Source organism: Protopterus annectens, chromosome 4.part0 (genome assembly GCF_019279795.1).
Source record: "Protopterus annectens isolate FY-2018-M chromosome 4.part0, PAN1.0, whole genome shotgun sequence".
Taxonomy (NCBI): domain Eukaryota; kingdom Metazoa; phylum Chordata; order Ceratodontiformes; family Protopteridae; genus Protopterus; species Protopterus annectens.
Window position 1 is genome coordinate 233,885,511 of NC_056733.1, and position 27,932 is coordinate 233,913,442.

The 27,932-nt window shown below is 42.1% G+C and overlaps 1 protein-coding gene across 1 annotated transcript in view; it reads right to left on the bottom strand.

Moving 5' to 3' along the window:
* The window catches only part of FASN (fatty acid synthase), a 1,281,817-nt gene that overhangs the window by 688,894 nt on the left and 564,991 nt on the right, over positions 1 to 27,932 (bottom strand). Inside the window, exon 19 of the mRNA XM_044068230.1 lies at positions 847 to 1,029. Within this exon, the coding sequence (XP_043924165.1) occupies positions 847 to 1,029 (183 nt within the window). The remainder of the gene's footprint in view (positions 1 to 846; positions 1,030 to 27,932) is intronic.

Genomic DNA, 27,932 nt, shown 5'->3' on the forward strand with positions numbered 1-27,932 from the left:
GCAACCCTGCATGGAGATACCTGAAAAAAATCATGAAAGTCAGGCCAGGTGGTCAAATATTTGTCAGTGACATTATATCCTCTCGTTATGATGCAATAAAGCAGTGATCCTTTTACCTAATACCACTCCTCCTCATTCACAAGGACTAGGAATACAGACAGATGGAAACCACATCAGTGGTGCACAGCCTCTGAGGGCAACAGTGAGAAAAGTACTCCACTCAGTGCTGCACAATTTATGGCTGAAAGATACCTCAAGTCATTGGTACACAACTTCTTCTCCTGTATGGGAAGGTACCCCTGTCATTAATAAGCCCCAGACAAGGATGGTGAGGGGAGGTATTCTAATTACCATCATACAAACTTCTGCGGGGAGAATAGAGGGGTATGAATCCATTCACTAGGTGGAAAGTAATTGTTATAACCTCACCCACTTCAGTGTCCCAACAGTCTGTGGAGATTGTATGCAAAGTACCTCAGCCTATGGGGACAGTAAAGGCTGTCCACAGCTTCGGGAAAAAGACAGGGCAAGAATGTTAACTGGGACCAGGGCCAGCCCAGGGCATAACAGACAGATAAAAGGTAACATTTCCAAAAAGATGCATTCAGTGATGAATAGTGCAGTGTGTTTTACACATGATCAGTACTATAACGGAAAATAAATAAAACCAGTACGGGAGTTGGTGCACATCCTGTAGAAAAATTAGTCTGATGCTCCCGACCAAATCTTCAAAAATCCACATGAAACAAACATGTGATAAGCCAAATGTTAACAGGAAAAATTAAATTACTTTTTTAAACCAGACAAGGGGGTGTTACTAAAGAATCACATACATAAAACTCATACCTGCATTGTTTGTGTCCAATATTCCCTGAAAGGTTTTGCCATAATCATAGCCCCGAAGGCGCAGTTCTTTATAAACATCCCCCGTTGTCAGAGAAAACTCTGAATCAGATTCTGTGTGTACCAATGAAGTCAGTTGCTTCCTGAAGTTATTCAGTGCATTTTCTTCCAGAATACACACTTTTCCTAAGGATTAAAGAATCAAAAAAGTATAAAACAAGTGTATGAGTATTTCATTCTTTTACATTGCAAACTAGTCAAGTCTTTACTGAGACTGAATGCAGATTACACAGTGGAAGGCCTTACTCCACTAATATGAAACTGTAATGTGGAACATTTTTAATCCCCCTTTCTGTGACAACTCAAGTCCTAAGCAGTACAATGGAGAGTGTATGCAATATTTCACAATGCAAAAATGCAGAAAAAGAACAGCTGTGAAGGTAAACCTGCCAAAACAGTAAATGTTAGCATGATCACTGCTACAGTAGCCTTAAATATATGGGTTATATCCTGCTAAGGATACAACCAGCCATCCAAAGCTTCCACAGCTTTAAGGCACCTTCCATATGCCCAAACTGTCAGGAAGCTTCAGCTGACAGACACGTTTGGACACAAAGCCCTTCAGAGTTTTGTTGCCAAAGAGAGGGAGACTGAGCCCTGAAAGGACAAAGCTAGAACAAAAATACATTTATTTTATTTTTATTTATTTTACATTTGGTAACCGGGATAGTCCACTGGACACAAGTCCATTTTCAATGGAGGCCAGGGGAGAAAAGCTCCACACATGAATAACATGTAACAAAACCTACAAAGTTTACAAAGTATTTTAGATACAAAATGCAGTGAGTCTTAACTAAAAATAGTATATTCATACACAGCAGTCACAAGTCGTGAAAACAGAGAAATCTTACAGTAATAGTTTCATTAGTCTAAAGGGATGTATTTAATGACTTCAACCATTGCTGGAGGGAGTCATGTGTAAACCAACAACTTGTTAAAGGTTATTGAGGTCTAAACCATAACAATCTGTATTATATTGTATACATTTCTACGGTAACAGAATATAGACCTATCTGTTCCTCTTGAGGTGTGAGATAGTTAAGGTGGTGTAGGATCTAACATAGTGAAGAGTCTAGCCTGGCGAAGTGCAAGAGCATAGCCAGTTATCAGTGAGATGCAGTTTTAATGCTTTTTTAACTGTATGAAAGATGTCATAGTAGTTATGTTATAGGTAGAGCATTCCATAGTTTGGCTACATAATTAGAAAAGAGGGAATCACCTGCTGTATTATTTGACTTAGTTACTGTGAGAATAAGTTTGTTATTGGGGCGAAGAGTTCTGTTATTGGTGTGGAGGTGAAGTAGGCTTTGTAATGCAGGGTTTTTTTCTGGTTGATATAAAATTTTATGGGCCAGTGAGAGCTGGTTGTAGAGCAGGAGTTGAGGAAGTTCCAGCCAGTTGAGCAGCTTCAAGGATGAGCAGTGGTGAGATCTAAATGGGGACTCGGAGGCAAATCTAGCTATTTTGTTATAGCAGGAGTCAAGCTTGGCTAAGTCTGCTTTTCTAAGGTTGGTGAGAATAGGTGAGGCATAGAGGAGGGTAGAAATAAGGTGAGTGTGAGATATAGTAGCTTTTGTTTGTTGGGTGAGGAATTGTCCATTTCTATAGAGGGTACCTAGTTTTTTGTAAACTTTCTTGATGATCCACATGTCCACACTCTGCCATACAAAGTATACCAAAAACCAAGGGGGGGGGGGGTGGAGAGAGTGGCTACTAAAGCAGTGATCAAACATCTACTATTATGGTAAGTTTACTTACACAACTGTACTATGTTCATCACAGTAACCACTACTGCAGTAGCCTTGGGTACATGGGCAGATCGCTCTAGATAACTAGATTTGGGAGGTGGAAGGAGAAGAGTCCAGGAGCCCCTGAAAATGTCCTAGCAAAGCCTGAGCTGGACCTAGACAAGGAAATCAAGCATATACTGCTTTGTAAAAATACAGAGGACCAAACAGCAGTTTCTAGAATCAAACCATTTCTACAAAGCCATACATGACGCCAAGGACCTCAGAGCTGGCCTTAACCATGCTTGGAATAGTTTTGCTGTGAACATTTCCTTAGCCAGCCATTTGGAAATGGTCTGTTTTGAAACATGTTGTCCCTTCTTGCCTTCAAAAGAAATGAACAATTGATCCAAAGATCTGAAAGACTTGGTTATGTTAAGATGCCCACAAAACTCTGGGACAGAGCCTTTTCTCCTTAATTTATGTTCAGAACAGGAAACTAAGGCAAGGATAGCTCCACTTAAAGTAAACTCAAATTCCACTACGCATAAAAGAATAAGCTTTCAAAGAAACCCTGTCCCTATGGAAAATGAGACCGAGTTGCAAGTTTTTATTTTAAGTCAACCATGACACCCTTCTTGCAGAGATCAAAGCAATCAGTAAACCTATTTTCCATGTTAAGAACATCAAGTCGGCTATGTTAGCTCAAAAGGAGCAAGTTAGCTTCTCTGAAGTAAAAATTAAAATTCCAAGGAGGGGCCACCTGTTTTCTTTGAAGCCACTTACGCAAAACACCTTCAAAAGCACTAACATGCAACTGCACTGAAAGATGAGGCTTCATGAACAAGCAAGCAGAAAAGGCTTATAAAATGAACCTTGACAAAGGAATAAGGAAGGCCATAGGATAGTAACTCTCACAAATACTGTAAAACCAGAGAACAACTAGCCTTGAATTGGTGCTGGTTATGTTGCTGGCACAAAGTAGAAAAACCTTTACATTTACTAACATAAGACTTTCTAGTAGCAGGCTTTCTTATCCTCATTAGTACCTGCTGCTGATGCAGATTCTTTGGGAGAAAAAAGGGGCCAGGGTGGGATTACAAGGTCTCTTGAACAATTAATTATTTTTCTGGTTTGATACATTTAAATGGGTAATTATCCTCACCTATTTTCCTATTAGCCAATTATTCTATGGCTATATTAAGTCAGTTGATGGAATGTTATGCTATCACTGAAGAAGGCTGTGTGCCGAAACCTGTTTGTTTGGGTCAGAACATATGAATAAAGGGTTATTGGATATTTTCATTCTGGGTGCTGGCTGCCTTTGAATTTGAGCTATTTTGGCCGTGCACCTGCCTTTCGTGCGAGTTTTTTGGATTGCGTCAATTTTTAAATATTGCTCTTATAAACGTAGAAAGATAATAGAAAAGTAGAAGGTCTTGCATTAGTATGAATTTTCTGAAACTCACATGTCTGTTATGATTTTCTAACTTCAATCTTTAATGATGCCACTAATTTGTCAGAAAACCACAATTTTATGAAAAACAGACAAAAAAGTATGCAAACATATAAAACTGCCACACAATACAGCTGGGAACCTGTCAAAGAAATACTTTTAATATTATTACAGTTAACCTGAGCAGCTGACAAAATAAGAGAACATACATGCATTTCTGAAATAAAGTAATTTATAACTCTGATCATTACAGTTATTTATACTTGTAAACCCTCCAATTTTTCTTCCAAAATTGCCATTTTGCGGTGGGATTATTAGGGGAGAGCAACATTTTGAGCCAAAATCGGGGACAGTTGAGAGGTTTGGATATTCCTAATTCTATAAAAGAATTTGCACATACCTCTCAACCTCTTAATGCACATACCTCTCAACCTCTTAATGCAGGAAATCTGGACAAGGCCAAATATATTGGGGGAACATACAAACAGTACTAAAAATTGTTCTTGCATAAACAGACAGTTGACAGAACAGGTCTTGCTTTAGCATGCATTTTTCTGAAGGTTATGAAGTCTGAAACTCAATGTCTCATTTAGTGACTTAATTCCTAAATGATTTGCCAGAAAACCACAAATTTTATGAACATACCCAAAAGAAGCAAAAATCTATTCATTCTGCAAAACTCTGGACAGTTAAGAGGTACAGTTCAGACGGAGTTGTCTGAGTTTGCCGCCCTTTCCCCCTCACAAAATCATGGTCGAATGAAAGTCTCCCCCCTGCAAGCCATTCCAATGTCCCATTACTTTGCTATTTCACCCATTTACCATAAACACTAATGTGCATACTCTGCTTTACTTCTGCAATGATTTGGATTTAATTTGAAAGTTTTATTTTGCATTTTACAGCACAACCACTAATACACATCTGTTAAACAAAGCAATGTAGTCTCACAATGAAAAAATACTTTGCATTAAAACATCTCTGCCCTTGAAACTCTCATTCAACAGTATTGAAACCCACATTCAAAGAAAATACATTTTGCCAGTGGCAGATAAAAATCAACTTTGGGTGGTTTTCAAGTCATAGGCCCCTTGCACACAAAACATACATGTGTTCTTTGATGCACCTTCCTGATCATATTAAATATTCCTTGCATTTTTTCAGTAAACAATGAAACTAAATACATGCACCAATAATGACAAAACTGCCCAATTCAGAACATTTCCATCATAAAAGTCTACTCAAACGTCTACAATCCGCCAGTATCAGTAAATATACACAATCTCTAAAGTAAAAGCCATCTAAATAATTCCACATTAAAGAGATCTGTAACTAATGAAGAGGTTGCTGCTAGCAAACAACTTTTTATTTCATTGTTTCATCTACAACTAAAGTACCTGTTGCCCTTGAGGAATAACTTGCCTATGTTGCATTAAAAAATGATAAGCTAATATTGCAATAGGGAATGGATGGCAAACTGATAAGGTTTATAGTTACTAGGTATCTTTGGCAAAAAGGACTGCAGCATCCACCCCCTTTACAACACAGTACAGTATCAGCAATGCATCTACATACTGTGGGAGTAGAACCCACAGCCTTCTGCATCAAAAGCAAGTACACTACCTGTTTTGCTATTAACAATGCAAGCAGATTCAGTAGAAGCAGCACTAAACTCATCTTCCCCTGCAGCTCTCAGCTCCTTGTAAAATCTACTCAACACTCAGGTGTATCTTTCAACTCTGCAGCACAAGAAATCTGGAAAAAGCCAAAATTTATTGAGGGGGGAACAAAAGCCCAAAAACCAGGAACACATTTTAAACTTTGCTTGTATAATCTTGGAAGGTTGCTAGAATAAAATGCTGTGTTACCACCACACATTTCATTGCCAGGTCTTGAACCCAGGACCCTGTGCAAAACAGTCAGAGCAACATACCACTATGCCAAATCAGCTGTTTTGTGAAAGAGCAGAAGACAAACTTAAATGGCTATCATTTAGTGAATTCAGTTATCACCATAGCAGTCAACCTCTTAGCACAAAACACCTGGACAAAGCCAGTAATTGGGCAATACAGCCCCCCAAAATATTCAGTGAATTCAGTTCTCACCATAGCTCTCAACCTTAGGACAAAAAACCTGGACAAAGCCAATAATGGGCGAATATAGTCCCAAAACAGGGACAAATTTCAAATATTCATCTTATAAACTTAGAAAATTGCTACAATAAAAGGTTTTGTGTTACCATGTACTTTCTGAAGAATATGAAGTCTGAAATTCAAATGCCTGTCATTTTCATTTGTTAACCAAGAAAGTCTGACTTGGAACAAAAGCCAATTTTCAGCAGAGGCCCAGGGAGACACTCCAGACACGTCTTTGTAACATGGCAGGACACCAGAGCACCCAGAGGAAACCCACACAAACAAAGGGAGGACATGCAGATTCCACACAGAAGGCATCCCAGCAAAGAATCAAACCAGAGAACCTCTAGCTGTGAGGCAACAATGCTACCACTGCACAAGATAATTTTAGGTGCGGGCTACACACACACACACACACACACACACACACACTAAAGAGAGTTATTTTGGGAGAACTCGAAGTAGGCAAGGTAAATCCGGACCACTCCCCTAAGCAGTAAACCATGTAGACATTCATTTGCTCTCTGTAGGGAATGCTTCTGACATCTTTGCCATAACGATGTTCAACATACTGCTGGGATCTAGCCCGCACCTTTTCCTACACAAATATGAGCATGATGGCAAATATTGCAACACATACTTGATTTCAGAAATATCAAATGACACGTTCCAGTCATGGGCTGTCTGTTCTGCTGCCTTGTCTGCTAGGGCTTGATAGGAGAAAAACTGGCATTTTATTGTGCGTCATGGTGCACTTGTAATCTCACAAGAAATATTTCACTGTTTCAAATTTGCTTTCAGCACAAGCTTCCTGTACTATTCTGAATGGTCATTATTTCAACCTTTAAAATTAACTTTCAACTTGCATTTGACTTCATCAACAAAGGTAATCACAAAGGCACGCACACACTACTGTTAAAGATCAACAAAAAAACTACTTAAATAGTTGATTTACTTAATCTTTATTCATTTGAATAATTTTCCAAAATAATGCAGAAAATAAAGAGAACATAAGGTACAATGAAGAACCTTTTGGCCGGTATAGTACAAAAGCCGCAATGTGCAATTAGAATGATTGCTGCCCGACTGTCAAAGGCTCAGGCTGCCGGTATATTCTAGTCAGCTGTCAAATATGAAGTCCACGAATCCACGGCCAAATCTGTGCTGGGAGTTTGACTATCCCAAATACCGCACACACACAGTACCTGGTTTCCCATTGAGTTTGTTCGTCTGCAGCAGGTTCAATCTCCAGTCGTCCCACGTAAGCAATGTAAAAACCAGTTCTTCCCCGCGAGAATAGGCTCTAGCCTGCAGATGTTGTAGCCTGAATCTCTCGCATTCTATGTGGTCATCAGCGCATCTGACTACCAAGATGCATTCTTCCCACTCCGGACTGCTGTTGCACCAGTCCGGTGCCCTGCGAGTTCTGGGAACGCAGAGCGTGCATGCGCAGAAGTTCCAAGACTTGCAATTTATTTTTCTTCTTTCTTCCACAGCTGGGGGGCTGCAGTCTTGTAGCACAAGCCGCGCCTGACCAAAGGGAGAATCAGAAACTAAGCTCTTCTCAGCCAGCGTCAGAAATCTGAAGGGGAAAAAATTATCCATTCATGCAACTCCCTGTTCACATTGAATCTTGAATCTCTTCAGGAAAAGAGAGGCATTCCTCTTACCAGAAACTACTTTACTAGAAGGATCAATAGCCTCAATTAAGCCCTGAACCAGACCCAGTAAACTACTCATCCATAGAATTTCGAGAAGTGCATACACTGTTTTCAGTTTCTCTTTGACAGGAAAATGAGGACAACTGTGCTACTAATTGCAGCAGCAGCTACCCCAGAGGGAAAAGTACAGCATTCTGACAACAGGAAAGCCTTCCCTGTTCCCTCTTCCAGGAACAACTCTCCCTTGCCCACTGAGGAGACCTCAATAGTGCAAAGAATGTGGCCAACTCCAGGTCTATAGTGGCAACAGGTGCTACATCTGAGAAATCTAAGATAAAAGATAAGTGGTGTACGGTACAATAAAATGACCGCAGAAGAGTCAGACACCTGTGGTTGAGGCAAACTGCTAGCCTACCGTGGTGGCAAAGACTGTTTCATTTTTTTTTTTTTCTTTGCGGCTGGAAGGAGGACCAACTCCTGGTCAAGCAGAAGACAATCAGCAGATGATGGTAAACACTGCCACTCTACAAGAGTTACTTTGACAGAAACCCAGTAAAAAAAAGAGCATTATGTTAGCCTCACAAAAGTAAAATATAAATTTCTCCACATGAAAAAAGTGTCTTCTTACTTTATACCACTTTTAAACAGAAAGGAGAAATGAGAGCTCTGTTTAAAAGTGTTAGTCTCCTAACAGTCCATTAAAATGCAACATTCCCAGCTTTAGAATAACTTTCCTGAAGTGGAAAATGATAAAACAGCTTCACAAATAAGAAAATGGAAGTTTTCCCCTCTCAAATGGAACTTATCTGCTCAGCAAACAGCAGCACAAATGGACCATCAATTCTTGAAAGTCTCATAGGCATGTACTCTTTGGCAGCAGTAAAATTCTAAAGAGATTCATGCCCAGGCTTGTCTTTTAGTCAGCTCAGCCTGAGCTGCTTGACAGTTTGGGCACATGGAAGGTGTCCTGAAGCTTTGGAAGCTGGCTAGCTGTTGTATCCTTGGCAGGATATAACCCATATAACTAAGACTACTGCAGCAGTGATCATTATGATAATCAATTGTACATAATGTGAATCCAGCCATTAGGTTTCTATTCAGCAAGTTCCACCCTACTACATGTTAATGCATTTAACAGCTAAAGCCCATCAGATACAACTGTCTGCTTTCACTGGTAACCTGTTAGCACTACCTTGTTAGGCTTACTGAATCACACAGATTCAAAGACATTAAAAATATAAATGCTTCAGTGGAAGCGTAACATTACTGGCGAGTATACCAGATGTCAGAAAAAGTCTACATGCACAGCACACAGGTAGAGTGCGACACCATTAAAAAAAGTGTTCCAAGGTAATACAATTACAATGGGATAACGGCAGGAAGATAATACGGAAGTCAGCTGATGGAGATGAAGTACTGAGGAATTCTGCAAGTAATAATTAGACAAAGGTAGCAGCAGAAGTCCGCTTAGGACTAGGTGAGGGAGAAGGGTTAATAATGATGCAGCCAAACTGCGTATGTATACAGAATTTTAAAGCTTGCCAGACTTTACAATGCATGTTTTTTAATTGCACAGTTTTAGTGAACAAGGGTCATTTCCTACAGTTCTTTACTGTTCTTTACTGTTTTAGTGAATTCTAAGCTTGCAAAGGAGATACTGTTGCCTTTGCATTCTTTCCATAAATGGACTTTGCCCACAAGGCCTACCATAGTTAGCCAAATACACTGGACTGTTGGCGAATTCTGCCATTGCAACATATTTTGCCAGTATAAAAAAAGAATTTGAAGTACAAAATTGAAATTAAAATTACTTAAAGGTTAAAGTAAAAAGGCTGTACACCCCCCACTGACTAGCCCTCCCATCTCATGTAATATGTACACTTTCTATTATAATAACCCTCCTTCCTCTTGCTGTACTCGTACACTATTCCCTATTGGATAACCCTCCCCCTCACATTAAAACATATTTGAGCTTAATCTCTCCTGCCCTCAAACTGTAAAAAAACATAGTAACTCGTACCCTCCACTCTCAAGATGTACCAATGCGTTAATCTCCCCAGGAATACCCCCCCCATGTTACACTCATAACCCCCCCAATGCAACTGCCTTCTATCATGTTATATTCATACCCTTCTTGGCTTAAACACTTTTCCTGTGTTACATACAAACTCAAAATGTAATTACCTTAACTCCTCAAGTCATCTTCAACCTTCTAGACAGTAATAACTCCACTATCTCAACTTATTTGTACCAACTGTTAAAATAATCTATTCTCTCCTCATCTTAGTCACACAAGCCCCTGCAGACATATTAACCCTCCCTCAATGTGTTATAATCAAAATCACCCCAGAGCAAAATAACCCCCCCTGTACTGACTCACTAAACCACCTCTCCCAGTATAACTGTCCCTTCCTCCCTTCCCATACTATGTATGTACTCTCCCCTCCCATTACAATAACCTTCCCTACCTCCTCGTTCTAATCATGCACCCTTGGCAGACTTAACTCTCCCGCCATATCAGGGGTGCCGGAAGCTGTTGAAGGCTGGGGGGTGGAGGGCAAGAGGGGCACTTAGTGATTTAAAAAGGGCAAATGAAGGTATTTACTACCATTGCATTTAAGGTGGAGGTGGGATTACATCAAGGATCAGCTCTGGGCCCATTCTTATTTGCAATGGTGGACAGGTTGACAGACCAGATCAGATCGGAGGCCCCGTGGACTATGATGCTTGCAGATGACATTGTGATCTGTAGTGAGCAGGGACCAGGTTAAGGAAACCCTGAAGAGGTGGAGATGTGCTCTAGAGAGGAGAGCTCAGCAGGACCAAGACAAAATACACATGTGTGAATCAGAGGGAGGATAGAAGAATGGTGAGGATGCAGGGTGTAGAGTTAGCGAAGGTGGATGAGTATAAATACTTGGGATCAACAGTTCAGAGTGCGGAAGAGAGGTGAAGAAGAAAGTACAGGCAGGGTGGAATGGGTGGAGAAGAGTGTCAGGAGTGATTAGTGACCGATTTGGTACCAGCTAGAGTGAAAGGAAAGGTCTACAAGATTGCAAGTGAGACCAGCTAGGTTATATGGGTTGGAGACTTGACTGATAAAAAGGCAGGAGTCAGAGCTGGACGTGGCATAGTTAAAGATGTTAAGATCTGCACTGGGTGGACAGGATTAGGAATCAGTATATTAGAGGGCCAGCTCAGGTTGGACAGCTTGGAGACAAAGCCAGAGAGTTGAGATTGCGTTGGTTTGGACATGTGCTGAGGAGGGATGTTGGGTATATTAGGAAAAGGATGCCAAGGATGGAGCTGCCAGGTAAGAGAAAGAGGAAGGCCTAAGATGAGGTTTATGGATGTGGTGAGAGGACATGCAGATGGTTGGTGTGACAGAGCAAGGAGCAGAGGACAGGAAGAAATGGAAACAGATGACCCGCTCTGGCGACCCCTAACAGGAACAACAGAAAGAGAAGACTACTACCATTACAGGAGTATCAGTGTGATGCAAGCTACGTTTCATTTGGGATAACTGCACATAAATGCTTACAAAATTAGAAATGAAGCCAGCCTGTGTTGATATGAGTTGGTATGTGTTAAAAAAGCAATGGCAGTACTGTTAAATCAAGAACGCCATTCTGAAGTATGTTACCCTTTTCTGTACAACTCATCAGTGGAGAGTAACTAGGTGACAAAAGTACATGATGGAGTACTTTACCTACAAAGAGAACTACAATAGCTTTGTTTGCAGGCATGCAACTGATCTATTTCGGACCATATTACTGAACATACCATACACTTTATATTGTGCAGCTGTAAATAAGCAAATCTGCAGTACTGCTAAAGCTTATGCAGTTTCTACTTCATAATAAAGTTTACAGCGGGCTGCCAGGACTGGTCAGAAATAGACAAAGTCCCATCTTATATTTTACTTGGCATGCAGTAACATAAGTGGGGGAAAATACTGTTTTTACAAATTTTGAAAAGCAAACACCATACACTTTTTCTGATGCTGCCTAATTCCCCATTATATGTTTTCAATCAAGTTACTATCTGTAGTTGAAGAAGCAATAATGAAATAAAATGCAATGCAAGCTTGTATACAAACAAGCAGCCATTATATATTGACCGTCATTAAAAAGTGTCTCTGCAAAACTGTTGGTAGGATAATTAAGGACTACTGCTCACTTCAAGTCTGGCATGACATTCATGCAGGAAACATATTTTTACCATCAAATGCAAACATTAAGAAATGTTATGCATGTAAAGCAGTGATCAAAACACTTAAGACTACAAGAGCATTCTAGTGAATCTTTGCTCCCCAATATCCTTGGCATGGGAAAATCTGTTGCCCCACCCATTCAACTTTATTATATATTAATTCTGAGAACTCTACGATCACTGGACAGTGAAGCAACAAGGATCATTCAAGATATCACAGTCTCAGACTTGGTATATACTGAAAGCCATCCATACTTTATACATCACCACTTACGGGACTAAACCGGTCATCCTTTAACTTACAACTTTCAAATCCCACCATATGTTGTCTTTGCAGTACTGTGTACAGACATGCATAAACTGATGAGATTGTGATTGTTAAGTTTTCTTTTTCTCTGGAAAATCTTGCTAACCAATAAATTAAATGGAAAAAAATATATAAAGCACAGTCTTAATTTTCATTTGCCACATAATCTGGCCAATAGCAGCATTTACAAGCATCACTAGCAACTATGTTAATACTGCCCAAAGCAGAGGGAAGGCAGTCAAATGAACAAAGGAAGAGTCAACGTTTTTAATAGTATATTAAGCAATGCTTCTAATTGAGCAATAACTAGAAAATAAAGGAACGTTTTTACAAATACATGCCAAATTGTGAGAATGGGAGAAATTTTCAGAAGGCAATATTTTGTAGAAACTTGACAAGTGGATTGTTATAAGAAAATCAGGGTACATTACATTTTTCAAGCTGATGAGATACAAAATCAATGCAATGGGACAAAATGTTCAGCAGCAAGCAGTTTATTCAGTTAATCAGGAAGCAGCAGTTTTAAATTTAAAGACTTGTAAAATGTTTTGGCTATGTCATTCTTCAAAAGCATTTCATGCCAGCTTCAGTGGTGTGAAGTATTTCCTGGAGAGTGGCACAGTTGTGAAGTTTGAAAATGTGTTGTAGATACTGCCTTGTTTACTGCTTCAGATGTTTCAAGAGGGTAGAAGCCAACAATATGGATGTTCCTTGCTATACAGGGTCTGAAACCTTAGAGGTAGACAAAATTACTTTGATTTCCAAATAGCATGGAACATATGCAGCAATGCAATGAGATGCTGATGCAATCCTGATGGAAAGAATCCCTATAGGAGGTGTGCACCTTAGGTGGAATTGGAATAGGTCTCATCATTCATGTTTTGTTAGAGTAATGATGAAAGGAAAATACAGTTTTAGGGAATTACTTATTTGTGGCTAAGAATGTTACTTGATATTAAGGAGTAGAACAAACTTTATGACTGATTGTTCTAAATCTCAACTTTCTGGTTTAAAAGCCCACGTTTGTGCTCGTTTCCTCATTTCCTGTAACTAGTCTAGCCCAGATACAGATTTGCTGTATCCAGGACTGTTTGTAAAGCCCCTGAGCGGTGCCAAAGTCTGCTCTTCAATTTGTCCCTTAGAGCTACTAGTTCTCTCCTCTCCTGCACTTGCACTAGCTTATTAGTTTAGCACTTCACCAGACTTCTTGTAGCAATTATTGTAGCACACAAAAGTGCTACCAGCACTAAACGTTCTACAAGGAAACGGTTCCAGTACTTACCAATGCCCACCCCTCCAGTACTTACCAATGCCCACCCCTCCAGGCATGTCTAAAGGTCGGTTCCCTGTGCTTTCTCCTATTAACTTGATGAGCTTGGGCATCCTGAGGCAATGTGGCAACTGCCTCATGTACACAGCCTACCCTCTCCTCTTACCTCCCAAAACTCAAACTTGAGAGATGCACTTGTAGATCCAAACTGAAAGCCACATACTCTCCAGCCTAGACCAGAATAGCTGGTTAAGAGGAGGTCAACACTTGCACCACAACACATTGAACACAGCCCCCCAGAACACATTCCAGCACTGCCTTCACATAAAAACACAAACCACACACCCACCTTTGCAGAGGCTCTCAATCTATTCAAGCAGCAGAGATCTCCAAGGCAGAAACGCACTACCACCACAACACACTAGTCACGAGACCCAACTCAGTGTGCCACTCAACCAAAGCCCCTAAGGCAAAACAGCATGCCCAACACACTAGTCATAGGCAACTTGATAGTGAAGCACACTGATGTCCCACTCACTAGGTTGAATAAGGAGAGTAACAGTCAGCTGCCTGTCAGGTGCCAGGATACATCACATAATGCACTCAGGTCCTTCAACAGGTACAAACATGACTGTCATTCTACATGTGGGTTTGAATGATCTGAGACATACCTCCCTGGACTACATGAAGAGACATGGAGGAACTCTGATTATGTAACCCAGGCAGGTATGACCCTAGCCCTGAGCAGCATCCTACCATCACCCAGAATGATACCACAGTACAAGCAGAAAATGACAGAGTTCAACAAATGACTAAGTTTCTGGTGTCATTCTAAGGGGATCCAGTATCTGCCTGGGATGACATGATTGACCGACTAATGCTTTGCCAGAGATGGCCTGCATCTGTCGCCCATGGGCTTCCAGGTACTAGCCAAGCCTCTTGCCACCCCTATAGTGCCTTTTTAGGAGGTGTTCCAAAGACCAAATTACCACCGTAACAGCTAAAACAAATGCAGTCTGAGGGTCATGCTACTCAACGCTAGAAGTCTATCTCAAAATGTACTCGCTCAAAGCACTCCTTAAAATGGAGAACATCAGCATTTGTGCTCTAACAGAGACCTGGTTAAAGGCTGCAGAAAGCACCCCTGCACTACCAGGCTACAACTCATTCCATACCTTTTGGTCCCAGAACTTAGACCGAAGCTCCAAAGGCGGTGGTGTTTCCATATTCATAAAGGATGTGCACACCTCCAGACTGGTAGCCAAACATAACAAATTACAGATACTTCAGGTGCAGCTGGCATTGGGTAAGACAGCAATTCAGGTTGTAGCCCGCTATAGGTCCCCAACCATGTCCCAAGCCTCTCAACTCCATGTTCCTAAGCACTCGAGAATATTAGGGTCCAACCTAACACGCTTAATAGGCGACTTCAACTACCCCTCCATTAACTGGGAAAAAGTACAGTTGTGTACACTTGCCATAAATGTAGATGTTAAGAGTGTATTCACTGTTGCAGCCATCACACTTGGGTTATCCTGCCAGGGGTAGGCCTCAGACGGCCAGAATACCAGAGGCTTAGTATTTCTGTGTGGGTTGCAGTCGCTGCAGGGGTGACGTCAGGTTGTCAGTGGTATAAAATCAGGCAGTAGACGCCATTACATTAGTTTTTCTTGCCCCAACTGTCAGAAGCCCCCAAATAGGGAGGTAGGTTATGGTGGAAGAACACCACCAGTATAAAGTTGTTGAGTCTTTCGGCTTTGCCCGGTTAGGGGTCACCACAATGGAACTCTGGTCTGCTAATGATTAGTAGTTGATTTTTACGTGCCGAGTTACCAGCCCTGACGCACAACCTTTAACAAAGGTACACCCATTCACGCATGTCTCCACGCAGAAGACGTTCTAGCTGAGAATTGAACCGGACAGCGTCTTACTGTGAGGCGACACTACCACCGCAGCACCACCACCGTGACCACCAGTATAAAGTAAATATCAAAAATTCCCTGTATGTAAAGGAAAAGAGAGAGACATGGGGGATGGAGGGTGGGGAAACCAGGACTGCAACAGTGAATACACCCGAACACCTACATTTATGGTAAGTGTACACAACTGTACTATGTTCTTCGTGTTTCACTGTTAGTCGTCACACTTGGGTTGACTCCCAAAGCTGAAAAGGGTGGAGGCAGTCAAGAAGACTGGGGCTGGCTAGGATGCCCTGCAAGACTGCAGTGGCAAAACCTGCCCTAGATTTGGAGAAGATAGGCAGGTGGTAATGCTTGTTGCAGTCTCCAGGATGCCCCTGGTGGGGACCCCTCTGAGAAGCTGCAGAGGTGGAGGTTGCCCTGGTGGAATGCATCCTAACCCCCTTTGGGGGCAGTTTCCTGTGCTGTTTATAGCAGAAATGGATGCAGTGCGCTATCCATTTGGAGACTGTTTGGATATGGCCTTGCCCTCTGCTATGAAGCTGACTAGCAATTGGTCAGTTTTTCCAAAAGATTTAGTCCTATCCAGATAGAATCTAAACTGTCTGTGCACATCTACAGAGTGCAGAATCCTTTCCCCCTTGCTTTGTGGGTTAGGGAAAAAGGTGGGCAAATGGATTGGTTGAAAGCCAAACTGGACACCACTTTAGGCATGAAGGATGGGTTAGTCCTGAGGGAGACCCTGTCAGCATGGAAAATGATCAAGGGCTCCACAGCCATGAGTGCTTGTAGCTCAAACTCTTCTAGCTAAAGTGATGGCCAGAAGCAAAGTTTTTCAAGAGAGGAATTTTAACTCTGCTGTAGTTGCAGGTTCTAAGGCGGGTAAGGGTGAGCTTTCCCAACATAAAGTTAAGGTCCCAAGCTGGGGTAGGAGCTCTTCTGGGTGGCTTTACGTTGTTAGACCCTCTTAGGAACTGTTTGATGAGAGGGTGTGAGAAGACAGGTGGCTCTGTGCTGTAATGAGCAGAGATGATAGAGGCATGAATTTTAATAGAAGAGAAGGATAGACCCCTGTGTAGGTCTGCTAGGTATAATCCAGGATGAGAGGTAGGGAGGGCTGTGCTGTTTCAGCTTCCTTAGCCTGGATCCAGGTGCAAAATGTTTTCCACTGGTCAGCATACAATTTTCTAGTGCCGGGGTGTCTGGCCTCACATATAACATCTAGGACTTGTTTGCTTAGGCTGCCAGCTTGAGGAGAGGTCAGGGAATAAGCCAGGCTGCCAGGTTGAGGGTCTGCAATTGGGGATGCATGAATTCTCCATTATTCTGGGTCAGGAGTGTTAGGATCTGAGGAAGGTGCCATGGTGGCAGGGGTGACAGGTTGCACAGCAGTGGGTACCAGTGCTGGCGTGACCAGTCTGAGGCAATCAGGATTACCCTCGGTTTTTCCTCCTTTATTTTCAGCAGTACCTTTGAAATGAGTGGTAGAAAGGGGAAATGCATAGACAGAGAGGTTTTTACCCATTGGAAGGATAGAGCATCCACTTTCCAGGCCTTGCTCTGAGGTTCTCTGGTGCAGAATTTGCTAAGCTGATTGGAGTGGGAGGCAGAGGTCCACCTTCGGGGTGCTCCATTTCTGGGTTACAAGGGTGAAGGTTCTGTGGTCTAGTTGCCACTCGTGTGGGTCTAGCAGGTTTCTGCTTAAGTTGTCTGCAAGAGAGTTTGACCCTGGCAGGAATTGAGCTAGCAGGTGTATTTGCATGGCTGAGGCCCTGCGCCTAAGGGTCATTGTGAGCCTACAGAGAGGATAACAGCGAGTCCCTCCCCGATTGTTGATATACCACTTCACTGTGGTGTTGTCTGTTTTGATCAGTAGAGGCCCCGGGGAGAGTAGGGGTCTGAAAGCTGTCAGGGTGTGCTGAACAGCTAGACCCAAAACAGACTTTGCACGTAAGGCAGGTGCACCAGGCCAAGAAGCTACATAAAGTCAAAAAGCAGAGGCCAGCACCTAAAGAGTGATGACTGGTTTAATGCAACTGGTAAAACAGTTGCATTACATTTATGGCCTCTATTTTTGACTGTGCTGAACAGCTAGCATTTCTCTTTGGTTGGATGTGCAGATGTATTTGATTTGGGCTCCAATAGCCCTGAATGCACCTGCCGTTCAAGTGTGCATCCCAGGCATAGTCTGATGCGTCTGTGGTGAGGGTCTAGGGCGGCATGGGGTTGTGAGTAGGGAAGTCCTTTGTTGTGGTTGCATGCGGCTGCCCACCAAAGAAAATCTTTCCCTAGACAGGGTATCATTGGTATGATAGTTTCCAGGTCTTGAGTGTGTTGACACCAAAGGCTTTTTAGGTACCACTGTAGTTTCCTCATATACAGTCTGGCATATGGAATGAGTAGAATGCCAGAGGGCCATGAACCCTAGAGCTTGCAGGATTTTCCTTGCGGATAACTGGGTTCTGGTGGCTAGGTGAGAGAAGCAGCCTGTCAGGTAGGCTTGTTTTTCTGGAGTAAGGAATGCCATCTGGGATGCTGTGTCCAGGCTTGCTCCCATGAATAAAATTTTTTGTGTGGGGAATAGTTTTGATTTCGTTTTGTTGATACTGTACCCCAGGGAGGTCAGTAGGTCCTTTACAAAGGTCAGGTGCTGTAACAGCTTTTCCTAACTGCCTGCCTGAATAAGGCAATCGTATAAGCAGGAGTACATTTGAATATTTGTCTGCAAAAAACAATGGCTTATCCGGGCATTTTGCGAACATTGAAGCAGTGGATAAGCCAAAGGGAAGTGCAGAGAACTGAAAGTGCATAGATCCTGCCCTGAAACGTAGACATTTCCTGCAAGATTCCCTGACTGGGATGTGTAGGACATAAGCCTCTTAAGTCTAGGGTGGCTAACCAAGGATCATTGGAAAGCACAGGAAAAAGCTGCTGGAGGGAGAGCATTTTAAATTTTGGTATCACCATAAAGGTGTTTAGAATGGATAGAGGAATGGGCACCAGGTGCCCTCTTTTCTAGGTACCAGGAAGAGACTGGAATAGAAAATTTGGCCTATCTGGTCTGCAGGAACATGCAGTCTTGCCCTTGTGGAGAGCAGGGAAAGAACTTACTTTTTGGCCTCTGTCCACTGGTTTGTAGGAAGATCTGGGAACCCTTTTGGGGATGGCAGGATGTGGAAATAAAATTTGTATCCCTGGGACACTGTTGAGGACCCATCGGTCATTGGTAATAAAGGCCCAGTTGCTTGCATGGAAGGAGCTTTCCTCCTAGGGGCACAAGCAGGTGGGCAGAGCTAAGGGGTGGAAGTGTAAAGTCATTGTGAGTTCTTACCATAAGGGGTGGCTTAGCACTCCCTGTTTTTGAAGAGGAGGACCTCCATTGCTTAGATCTCTGCATTCCCGGGGACTGCTGTCTGGGGGGTCTGCTTCCCCTGGGTCTGGGCTGAGCTGGCCTGGAGGGGGCCGGAAAGGACCAATGCTTGGAGGGACAATGCGTACTGCACCTCAGAGGATAGACCAGTAAAAAGTCTGTCTGCATAGATTTAGCTTTTTCTTCCATCTTTAAGACCTCTTCTGCCTTGGTGCCAAACAAATTGTCTTTGCTCAATGGTGTGTCCAACAATTTTGATTTGATATGGTCTGGCAACGTCTGTTCCTTAAGCCAAGCATGCCTTCTAAAGGACAGGACCAGTGACTGCTGCCCTGCAAGATGCTTCTAGGGTGCCAAAGCCACATTGCAAGGTGTGTTTAGCAACTTGGCTTGCAGAATGCATAAGCTCTTGTAATTATTTTCTGCACAAGCAGGAAAAGGAAGATATTTTTTGTTCGAATTCCATGGTATGCTGCTGATATTTCAGCATGTGGAACTGACAATTTAGTGCTCTAATAGTATACTTTTTTTACCCCATCTATCTAAAGCTCGGGAACCCCTGTCTGAGGGGGTTGGATTCTTAGCTGAGGTTGCTTTAATTCCTTTAGGTCCTTGGGAGATGACCTCTGGGTCAGCAGTAGGATTTTTGAAAAGGAATTTGTGAAAGTCAGGGACTCTAGTACTTGTCAGGTTTCCTGGGAGCAGGAGGAAGGGTGTCAGGAATCAAAGTGGATTCCATAAAAACATCATCCACAACATCCAGGACAGGAGGAATGGCTAAAGGTCTGTGTTGTGGTAAATCTAAGAATTCCCTGAGTCTCTGAGGATAGTCCTGACATTCCCATTGGCAATGCTCCCTTAAAGTATGCAGGGTTTCACCAAATGAAAAATCCTCATGTGGAGAGGCAGAAGGAATGTATTTCTCTGCATCAGAATCCTCATAAGCAGAGAGGGGTTGCATGTCTTCATATTCAGAAGCATCAGAGTCATCGGACTCCTGTTCAGATAAAACTACTGGGGACACATCTTTCTTTTGGAAGGGGTAAGCCTGTCTTCCCCTAATGAGCATAAGGTCTTCTGCCATTTTAAGCATTTGAGATTGGGGCATGGAAGCAGGTGCCTGAGCATGGGTAGTCGTATTTTTGAGCGTAGTTTGTACCCTGGGCCTTAGAAACTCGGTAGTTTTAGAAAGAGCTGAAGACGTGAAAGAAGTCTGTTTGTGTTGAGTATCGGTAGCGAGAATAACTTCCTCTGAAGCCTGTGCCTGCTCGGCAGTTCTGGACTCATCCAAGGTAGAGACATCCGCAGGATCCTTAGTCGAAGCATACCGGACTCCGAAAGGGTCTCTGTAGCGGCCTGCAAATCCACAGAAGCAGGCATCAGGGGCTGTGAAAGCACCTCATTGAGGACTGGAGAACTGACCGGCTTAATGGAAATGTCATCGGCAGTTATGGACATGTGCGGTCTGTCTTTTCCCTTACTTTTTTGGAAGATCAGTAATTGGATGGCTTACCAAAGTTTACCAAAGCCATATCGGAATTAGAGGACCGAGCAAAAATATCTAGCTACAATAAGGGCCCGACGACAGTTCTGGCGTTGAACAAAGCACAAAAGCAACAGCGAGTGACATCATGGTCTGGGCCTAAACAGATGACTCAGTAAAAATGGAAGTCTGTGTGGTATTTGCTTTCCACAGATGAGACCATTGCTAATTTTCAGACATCCATTAAAGCAAGAAGAAAGGATCCCCAATGGGGTGCTTAGCTTTAGAAGACTTCAACTTCAATTCGGAAACCCTCAGTTAGCAGCCGACTGGCACTCGTGCAAACTGCTTCGGGCGCCTTGGCAAGAAAGACTGATGTAATGGCGTCGGCTGCCTGACTTTATACCACTGACGACCTGACATCAGTCCTGGAGTGACAGCAACCGAGACAGAAACACTAAGCCTCTGGTATTCTGGCAGAGTAAGGGCTACGTCTAGCAGAATAACCCAAGTGTGATTACTACAACAGTGAAACACTAACAATATCTACTCATGTACCAGTACATTTGCCCAACATTTCCTGGAATTCATTAATTCCAATGCCCTGGACCAGCTCGTTCTTAGCCCCACTAGAGGTAGCAACATCGTTGACATGGTCATTACTAACATGGGTGACCACTGCTCTGCACCAATAGTCAGTTCCTCCCTGGTTAGATCCGACGACAAAGTAATCACCTTGGAAATCCACATCCCTTATACCCCCTGCAAAGGTAACCACCATGAAAAACTTCTCCAAAGCTAACTTTGGGCTCCTAAAAACAGAGGTGGCTAACTTCATGGCACACATGCAATGGAGAATAGTTGTATGACCGCCGAATCTTAGACTAATGCACTGTACGAACATGTACACAAATGCATGTATCTCGCCATACCCAACAGAACCAAGACGCTCTCCTCCAGAAAAAGAAAGCTGATCTGGTGGTCCCCTGCCATAAACAAACTCTACAACAGGAGGAAACTGATGCAGAATAATGTGAAGTCCCAAGACTGGAAAAACTCCCTTATCAGCTTCAACAAAAAGTTGAGATTCCTGATCAAATCCTCTAAAGCTAGCTATGAAAACAGAATTGCAGCAGATAGTAAAGACAACCACAAAGCCTTCTACAGTTTTATAAAGAATCTCCACGGCAATACCCAGATGTGCTCTGAGCTACTGCACAATGGTACCTCCTATACACCAAGGCAACAGATATTGCTAGTATACTGGCAGACAGATTCAGTTGCCAAATTAACCCCCCCCTCCCAAAAGAACCAATAATACCAGTAGATTGCCAGGCCCCCAGTATTACTGCTGCACAGGCTAAAACAACACTGTCCAAGGCCAAGAATACAGCTTCTATGGGACCTCACAATATCCCTGGCTGTGTTCTACATGAACTACAGAGTGAACTGGCACTTCACCTGTGTGCCCTGTTCAATCTCGGCCTCACCTCAGGCTTTGTCCCTACCATATGGTGCGCTGCTACAGTCATCCTTCCACAAAGAAGGAGCGACTACAGACCCTGGGAACCATCGCCCCATTAGCCTGACGAGCCTGATATGCAAAGCTATGGAACGCATCATCATGGAGCTAATAAACAAGGATATAGGGAATCTCCAAACTCTGGATCCTACACAGTTTGGTTTTGTACAGGGTAGATCATGCCTGCTCAACTTGGTCAACTTCTTTGAGTCAGTCACCAGAGGTGTGGATGAAGGTGGGTTCATACAGCCTACTTTGATCTGGCCAAGGCTTTTGATACCATTCCCCACTCAGGAATCACAGAGAAACTCACTAAGCTAGGCAACGACCCCTATATCACTAGGTGGGTTGCAAACTGGCTCACACACAGAGCCCACAGTGTGAAAGTAGATGACTCCAAGTCAGACTGCCGATTAGTCATGAATTGAGTCCCACAGGGTTTGGTCCTGGGTCCTCTCCTGTTTGGTATCTACTTCTTTGAAGTCCAGACCAACACAAAGGTACTCTGGCTGACAAAGTTCGCAGATGACTGCAAGTTGGGAGCTATTGCTAACTCCAAGTGATGTTGACATCCTACAGAATGGCCTCACTGAAACCAACGACTGGTGTCAGAACCATGGCCTTAAGCTCAATGTCAAAAAATGTGTCATCCCCTTTGGGAAAAACCCAATTCCCATGAATTACCACGTTGATGGTAGTCCACGAAACACAGAAGGCGTTATACGAGATCTGGAAACAGGCTGACAGCAACCTCTCTTGATCACCACATTGCCACTGTGGTCAGAAAGTCCTATGTGGCACATCTCATTACTAAGGGGTTTTGCATCCAGGAAGAAAGAGGTCATTGTCTCCCTCTACTCTTTCCTCATCAGGTCAATCATAGAGTACCTCACTAGACACCTGCAACAACTGGAGAGGCCACAAAAGCAAAAGTGCCCCACAAAGAGGTAAACACTTGTCCTATATGGACAGACTCAAACTCCAACTATTTGCCTGTCTCATATCACCTACTTAGAGGCGATCTCTGCTTGACTTACAAAGCCAGGTCTGACCCAGCTTTGTTAGAAATGCTACATCTAAAGAAATTCCAATCTCTCCACACCACACGCTCCAGAGCCAACCTCATTACCAAAATTAACAGAACATGCTGGAGGGACAGGTTTATAACCCAGAGACTGCCCATGCTATGGAATAGACTTCCATAACAAGTCAGAGTACTTCGCTACCCTCTTCAAGAAAAATCTTGAGTGGATGGGAAACAGAAAATTCACCCTGGGGATAACTCTAGTGGCTCTACTCGACAGAGGCACTGGCAACTAAGTTCAGGTGGCACTATGCCAGGGTAATCCTATGGCTAGGCTTGTAAAGGCCCCAGGGCCATTAGCCTAGTCCACACCTTATGAACCCATGCTGAAAGACTAAGACAAGTAAGATTCTACGAATATGTATGTCTCCATATGTCTTAAGGGAGTCTGCTTTTTCTTTTTTCTTTTTTTAAAGAAATGAGCAATGTGGACATATTTTACGACCTTTACGGTATGTAAATGGCTGGACAGTGGTGAAAGGATGTGTCCCAAATATAAAAGGATGAAAGGAAAGTAAGGGTTTGTGCAACGTTATGCTCAGAAGTAGTGGCGAATGACAAAGACCACCATAAAGATCACTGTTCTGACACAAAGCACAAAAAGCTTTGCTTGGCTTATATCGCTTCTTCAGAAAACAGAGGTATGTCATTATAATACGCAAGGATTATATGCGCAAGGAATATGCAATTATAAGATTCATAACTTGCACGCCCTAATAGCAACGTACCTCCCTGATATAATGTGTCTAACAGAAACCTGGCTAAAACAAGGGACCAAAGATAATGAGGTAATGCCACCAGGCTATAATATATATAGAACTGATCGCCTGACAAAAAAAGGAGGTGGTATCGCGGTGCTCTATAAGAGCGCACTGAATGTCACTATTAATTCGCCTCAACCACCTCATATCTCTAATGCTGAAATACTTGCACTAAAACTACAAATAAACAAAGATAAAAGTATTAATCTAATTGTGACCTATATTCCCCCCGGGAATAACTCTGACACACTTGAGCACATCCTTAGTTGGCTATCAAACAACTATCCTCAAGAAACCATTATCCTAGGAGATGTTAATATAGACTGGACTCAATGCACATCAGAAGTCAACCCTACTCACATTAACTTACATGGATTCTGTCAGTTAATATCTTCCCCTACCAGAATAGGTAATAATAATCATAAAGAGAGTATCCTAGACTGGATCCTCATTAACAGTCAACTCCATACATATACGGCCGTACCCTTCCAAACAACATTAGTGACCATCTCATCACCTATATTATGAAAAAGAAGGTAATAAGCTCCACTCCGCCTATGTACAGGTCAGTCAGAAATAAGAAGCATTTTGACCTCACTAAATTTCTGATGGAACTTAAATCCTTTAACTGGGCATCCCTTAAGCATCTCCCCCTAGAGGAGGCAGTACTTCTTTTTAATAGCACATTCCTAGCCATACTTAAGTCTCACGCCCCAATAAGATCAATCAGAGTAAAAACAAGGATTGCACCCTGGTTAACAAAAAACACCATATCACTAATCAAAATTAGAAACAAAACCTGGAATATATGGCGTCTAACCAAATCAACCTCGGACCGCATAAAATTCCAACAACTAAGAAATGAGACCAAAAAAGCAACATTATTTGACAAGAAAAATTACTATTGTCAACTCCAAAATAAACACCAAAACAACCCTCAAAAATTCTGGACTGGATTAAATAATCTTCTCCACCCAGGTAAATCCTCCACCCAGGTAAATCCTCTACCCCTAACCCCCAAAAAAAACTAAGTGACAAAACCCCTGAAGACGTAGCAAATTCCTTTAACAATTTCTTTACTGACACTATATAATCCCTAGCAAATCAATTACCGTCCACCAACTCCATTAAAATGGAAAACTTCCAACAGCTAAAATCCACCTTTAAATTTCAACCTGTCTCCACTGCCTATATACGATCCTTACTGAAGAAACTAAAGCCAACTACTCTCTCTGCAGACCTTCTCCCAGCTGAATACTTACAGATAGCAGCAGATGCCATTGCGTACCCTATTTCAATACTTATCTATAGAACCATAGCAGAATCCACAATCCCATCAATATGGAAAATATCCCATGTCATACCTCTCCACAAAGGTGGCTTATCAACGGAACTATCAAATTACAGGCCCATAGCAATACTGTCACCATTGGCCAAAATCATGGAGAAGTGTATACACAAACAACTTCTTTACTATCTTACCCAGAACAATTTACTAACCAATTCTCAACATGGTTTTAGACCCCACCATAGTACAACCACTGCTCTTCTCTCTTTTACTGACACGATCAATCACAACCGAAATGACAAAAAAATATCTTCAGCACTATTTCTTGACCTATCAAAGGCCTTCGATATGGTGAACCACCAGCTACTACATCATACACTAGAAAATCTCCAACTAGACAAACAAGCTCTGGACTGGTTTCTTGGCTATCTATCTGGTAGGAAACAAGCCGTACTCTGGCAATCTAAGTTTTCTAACCTCTTACCAAATACCATAGGAGTACCCCAAGGATCTATACTGGGGCCTCTTCTTTTTACTATATTCATAAATGACCTGTATAAAGCCATCCCTGAAGCCACCTGCATTCAATATGCAGACGACTCGACATTAGTCTGTGCTGATACATCTCCTGTCAACCTACTAACCAAAACTCAATCATGTTTCATATCAGTAGAGAATTGGTTATTAGGACGTAAATTGATCCTGAATCCAAACAAAACCAAATTACTACTTTTTCACCCCACTCAAAAGACCACAGCCCTATCCTTTTCTATCCAATCCAAAAATGGGACAATCATCTCCCCAGACTCCTATACCAAACTATTAGGAGTTTCCATAGATAACAAACTTAGATTTGATATCCATATCAATCAGACCATTAAAACAGTTAATAAAAAACTCGGGTCACTATACCGGATCAAATCTTTTCTAACTCCAACAGCAAAAGTGACCATGGCCCGCTCTCATCTTCTCTCCACCCTCCTGTATGCCTCCCCTATGCTCACTAATCTTAACGCAGCTGAACTAAAACCATCGCGCTGCTATAATCAGATTGCTAGATTTGCAACATGAATGCCTTACAAAACACACCACTGTATTCACCTAAGAAACCTAGGTTGGATTGAATTTGCTAACCTTCTACAGAAGACCCAACTCATTGAAGCATTTAAAATCCTGAACCAACCTGACAAAACTCCAGGGCTGAAAAATTTAATTAGACCCTACAATAATCTCAGTAGTCTGCGCTCCTCCAATAAGCTACTAGTTCAAACAGTCAAAGCCAACAATGTAGGGGGGGACTCACTTTTTACCAATGCCATTGGTAAAATATGGAACTCCCTCCCCCCCAGCCTTTCCTGCATTTCCTCCCTAGGCCTTTTCAAAAAAAGGTTAAATCACCATCTAAAGTCACATTGGCTCTGCCAATGTTCAAGTCCTGACTACTCCTTTCTCAGACAAGGACAGATCTTTTTCCTAGATGCATTCCCTCCTTCTGTCTTGTTTCGCTCTCCTCTTAACCAAAGTGATTAGCCTAGAAGGAGAATTGGTATGCTGGAATCTGTGTAAATATTTTTGTATCCCTGATATTGTATATGATAGACTAATTACACTGTACTGCATCTCCTTTGTAGCATTTACTATTATAGGAGATGCATTTTGTTTTTGTTTTTTCTTTCTTTGTATTATTGCAATGCATTAACCTCTGTTTTACTGTGGAGCTTTTCTCCCCGGGCCTCTGCTGAAAATGGACATGTATCCAGTCGGACTATCCCGGTCAACAAATGTAAAATAAAATAAATAAAGGAGAATAGATTGTTGCATACCATTTTAAACCTCCCAAGCGGGGAAAATGTTTCCATTGGGCCAATTACTCGTGAGGTACACTTCTATTCATACACTTGTGCATTCCTGACATGAAATCATTAATATTGCCTCACTCTGCTTTTGTCTGGCAGTGTGGTCTACCCATGAGCTACTCTTTCTCCAATACAAGATATACCCCAGAAATCAAATCATTTTAGGTTTACCTCTTGCTGAAATACATAACCTTGACTATTTATTTTGGTTTGAGGTTTTAATAAACATAGATGCAAAATCTGAATATTGCTAAATAGGTTTAAAAGCCAGAACAGTGTCCTTTCCTGTTCATGAACATATCAAGGCATACAAAAAGCTGTCTTTTCCTTCTTTCCAAGCCAATCGTCTTACCAGTTATGATCCTTATAAAACATTGGAACATCACAATTTTGTATGCTACCTGTATACTAAATATTGCAATACCGGTCAGTGCTCAGGTCTTGTATAGATATGGTCTTGAACATGGGTAATGTAATAGCAAACTTGATTTTTATTACATATTTGCCCCCCCCCCTTATTGTTTTATTTTATTTTTTTAATATAGAGTCCACACTCTTCTTGTTTTAGTCTGGTGTTTGCCAGTCCTGCTTTGTCACTATTACATAGTCTTCCATTCTGAGAACCTGTGCCATAGATATTCATAAGCAGTGAAAAACATCACTAAGGTTAGACTGAGTTCCAAGTGCTTTGTGTAGATTCACGGATGGCTGCAATGTCTGCTTGTACTACTATATTTTTGAGGTGATGTTCTTTTCAGCACTTTGCAACTATTTATCATGTTATTTTACTAAAGTCTTACAAAGTCTTGGGCTTCAGGGCTATTCAGTTTTACCTCCAACAAGCTTACTAGAGCAGTTTCTTCATGTTACATTTGTGTATTACTCTTTCAAAACAAGTGTCAAGTTCATGGTATGACAATGTGCAAAACTTTTCTACACTTACCTACAGTGGGCTAGCACATCATTACTGTGTGCTGCATT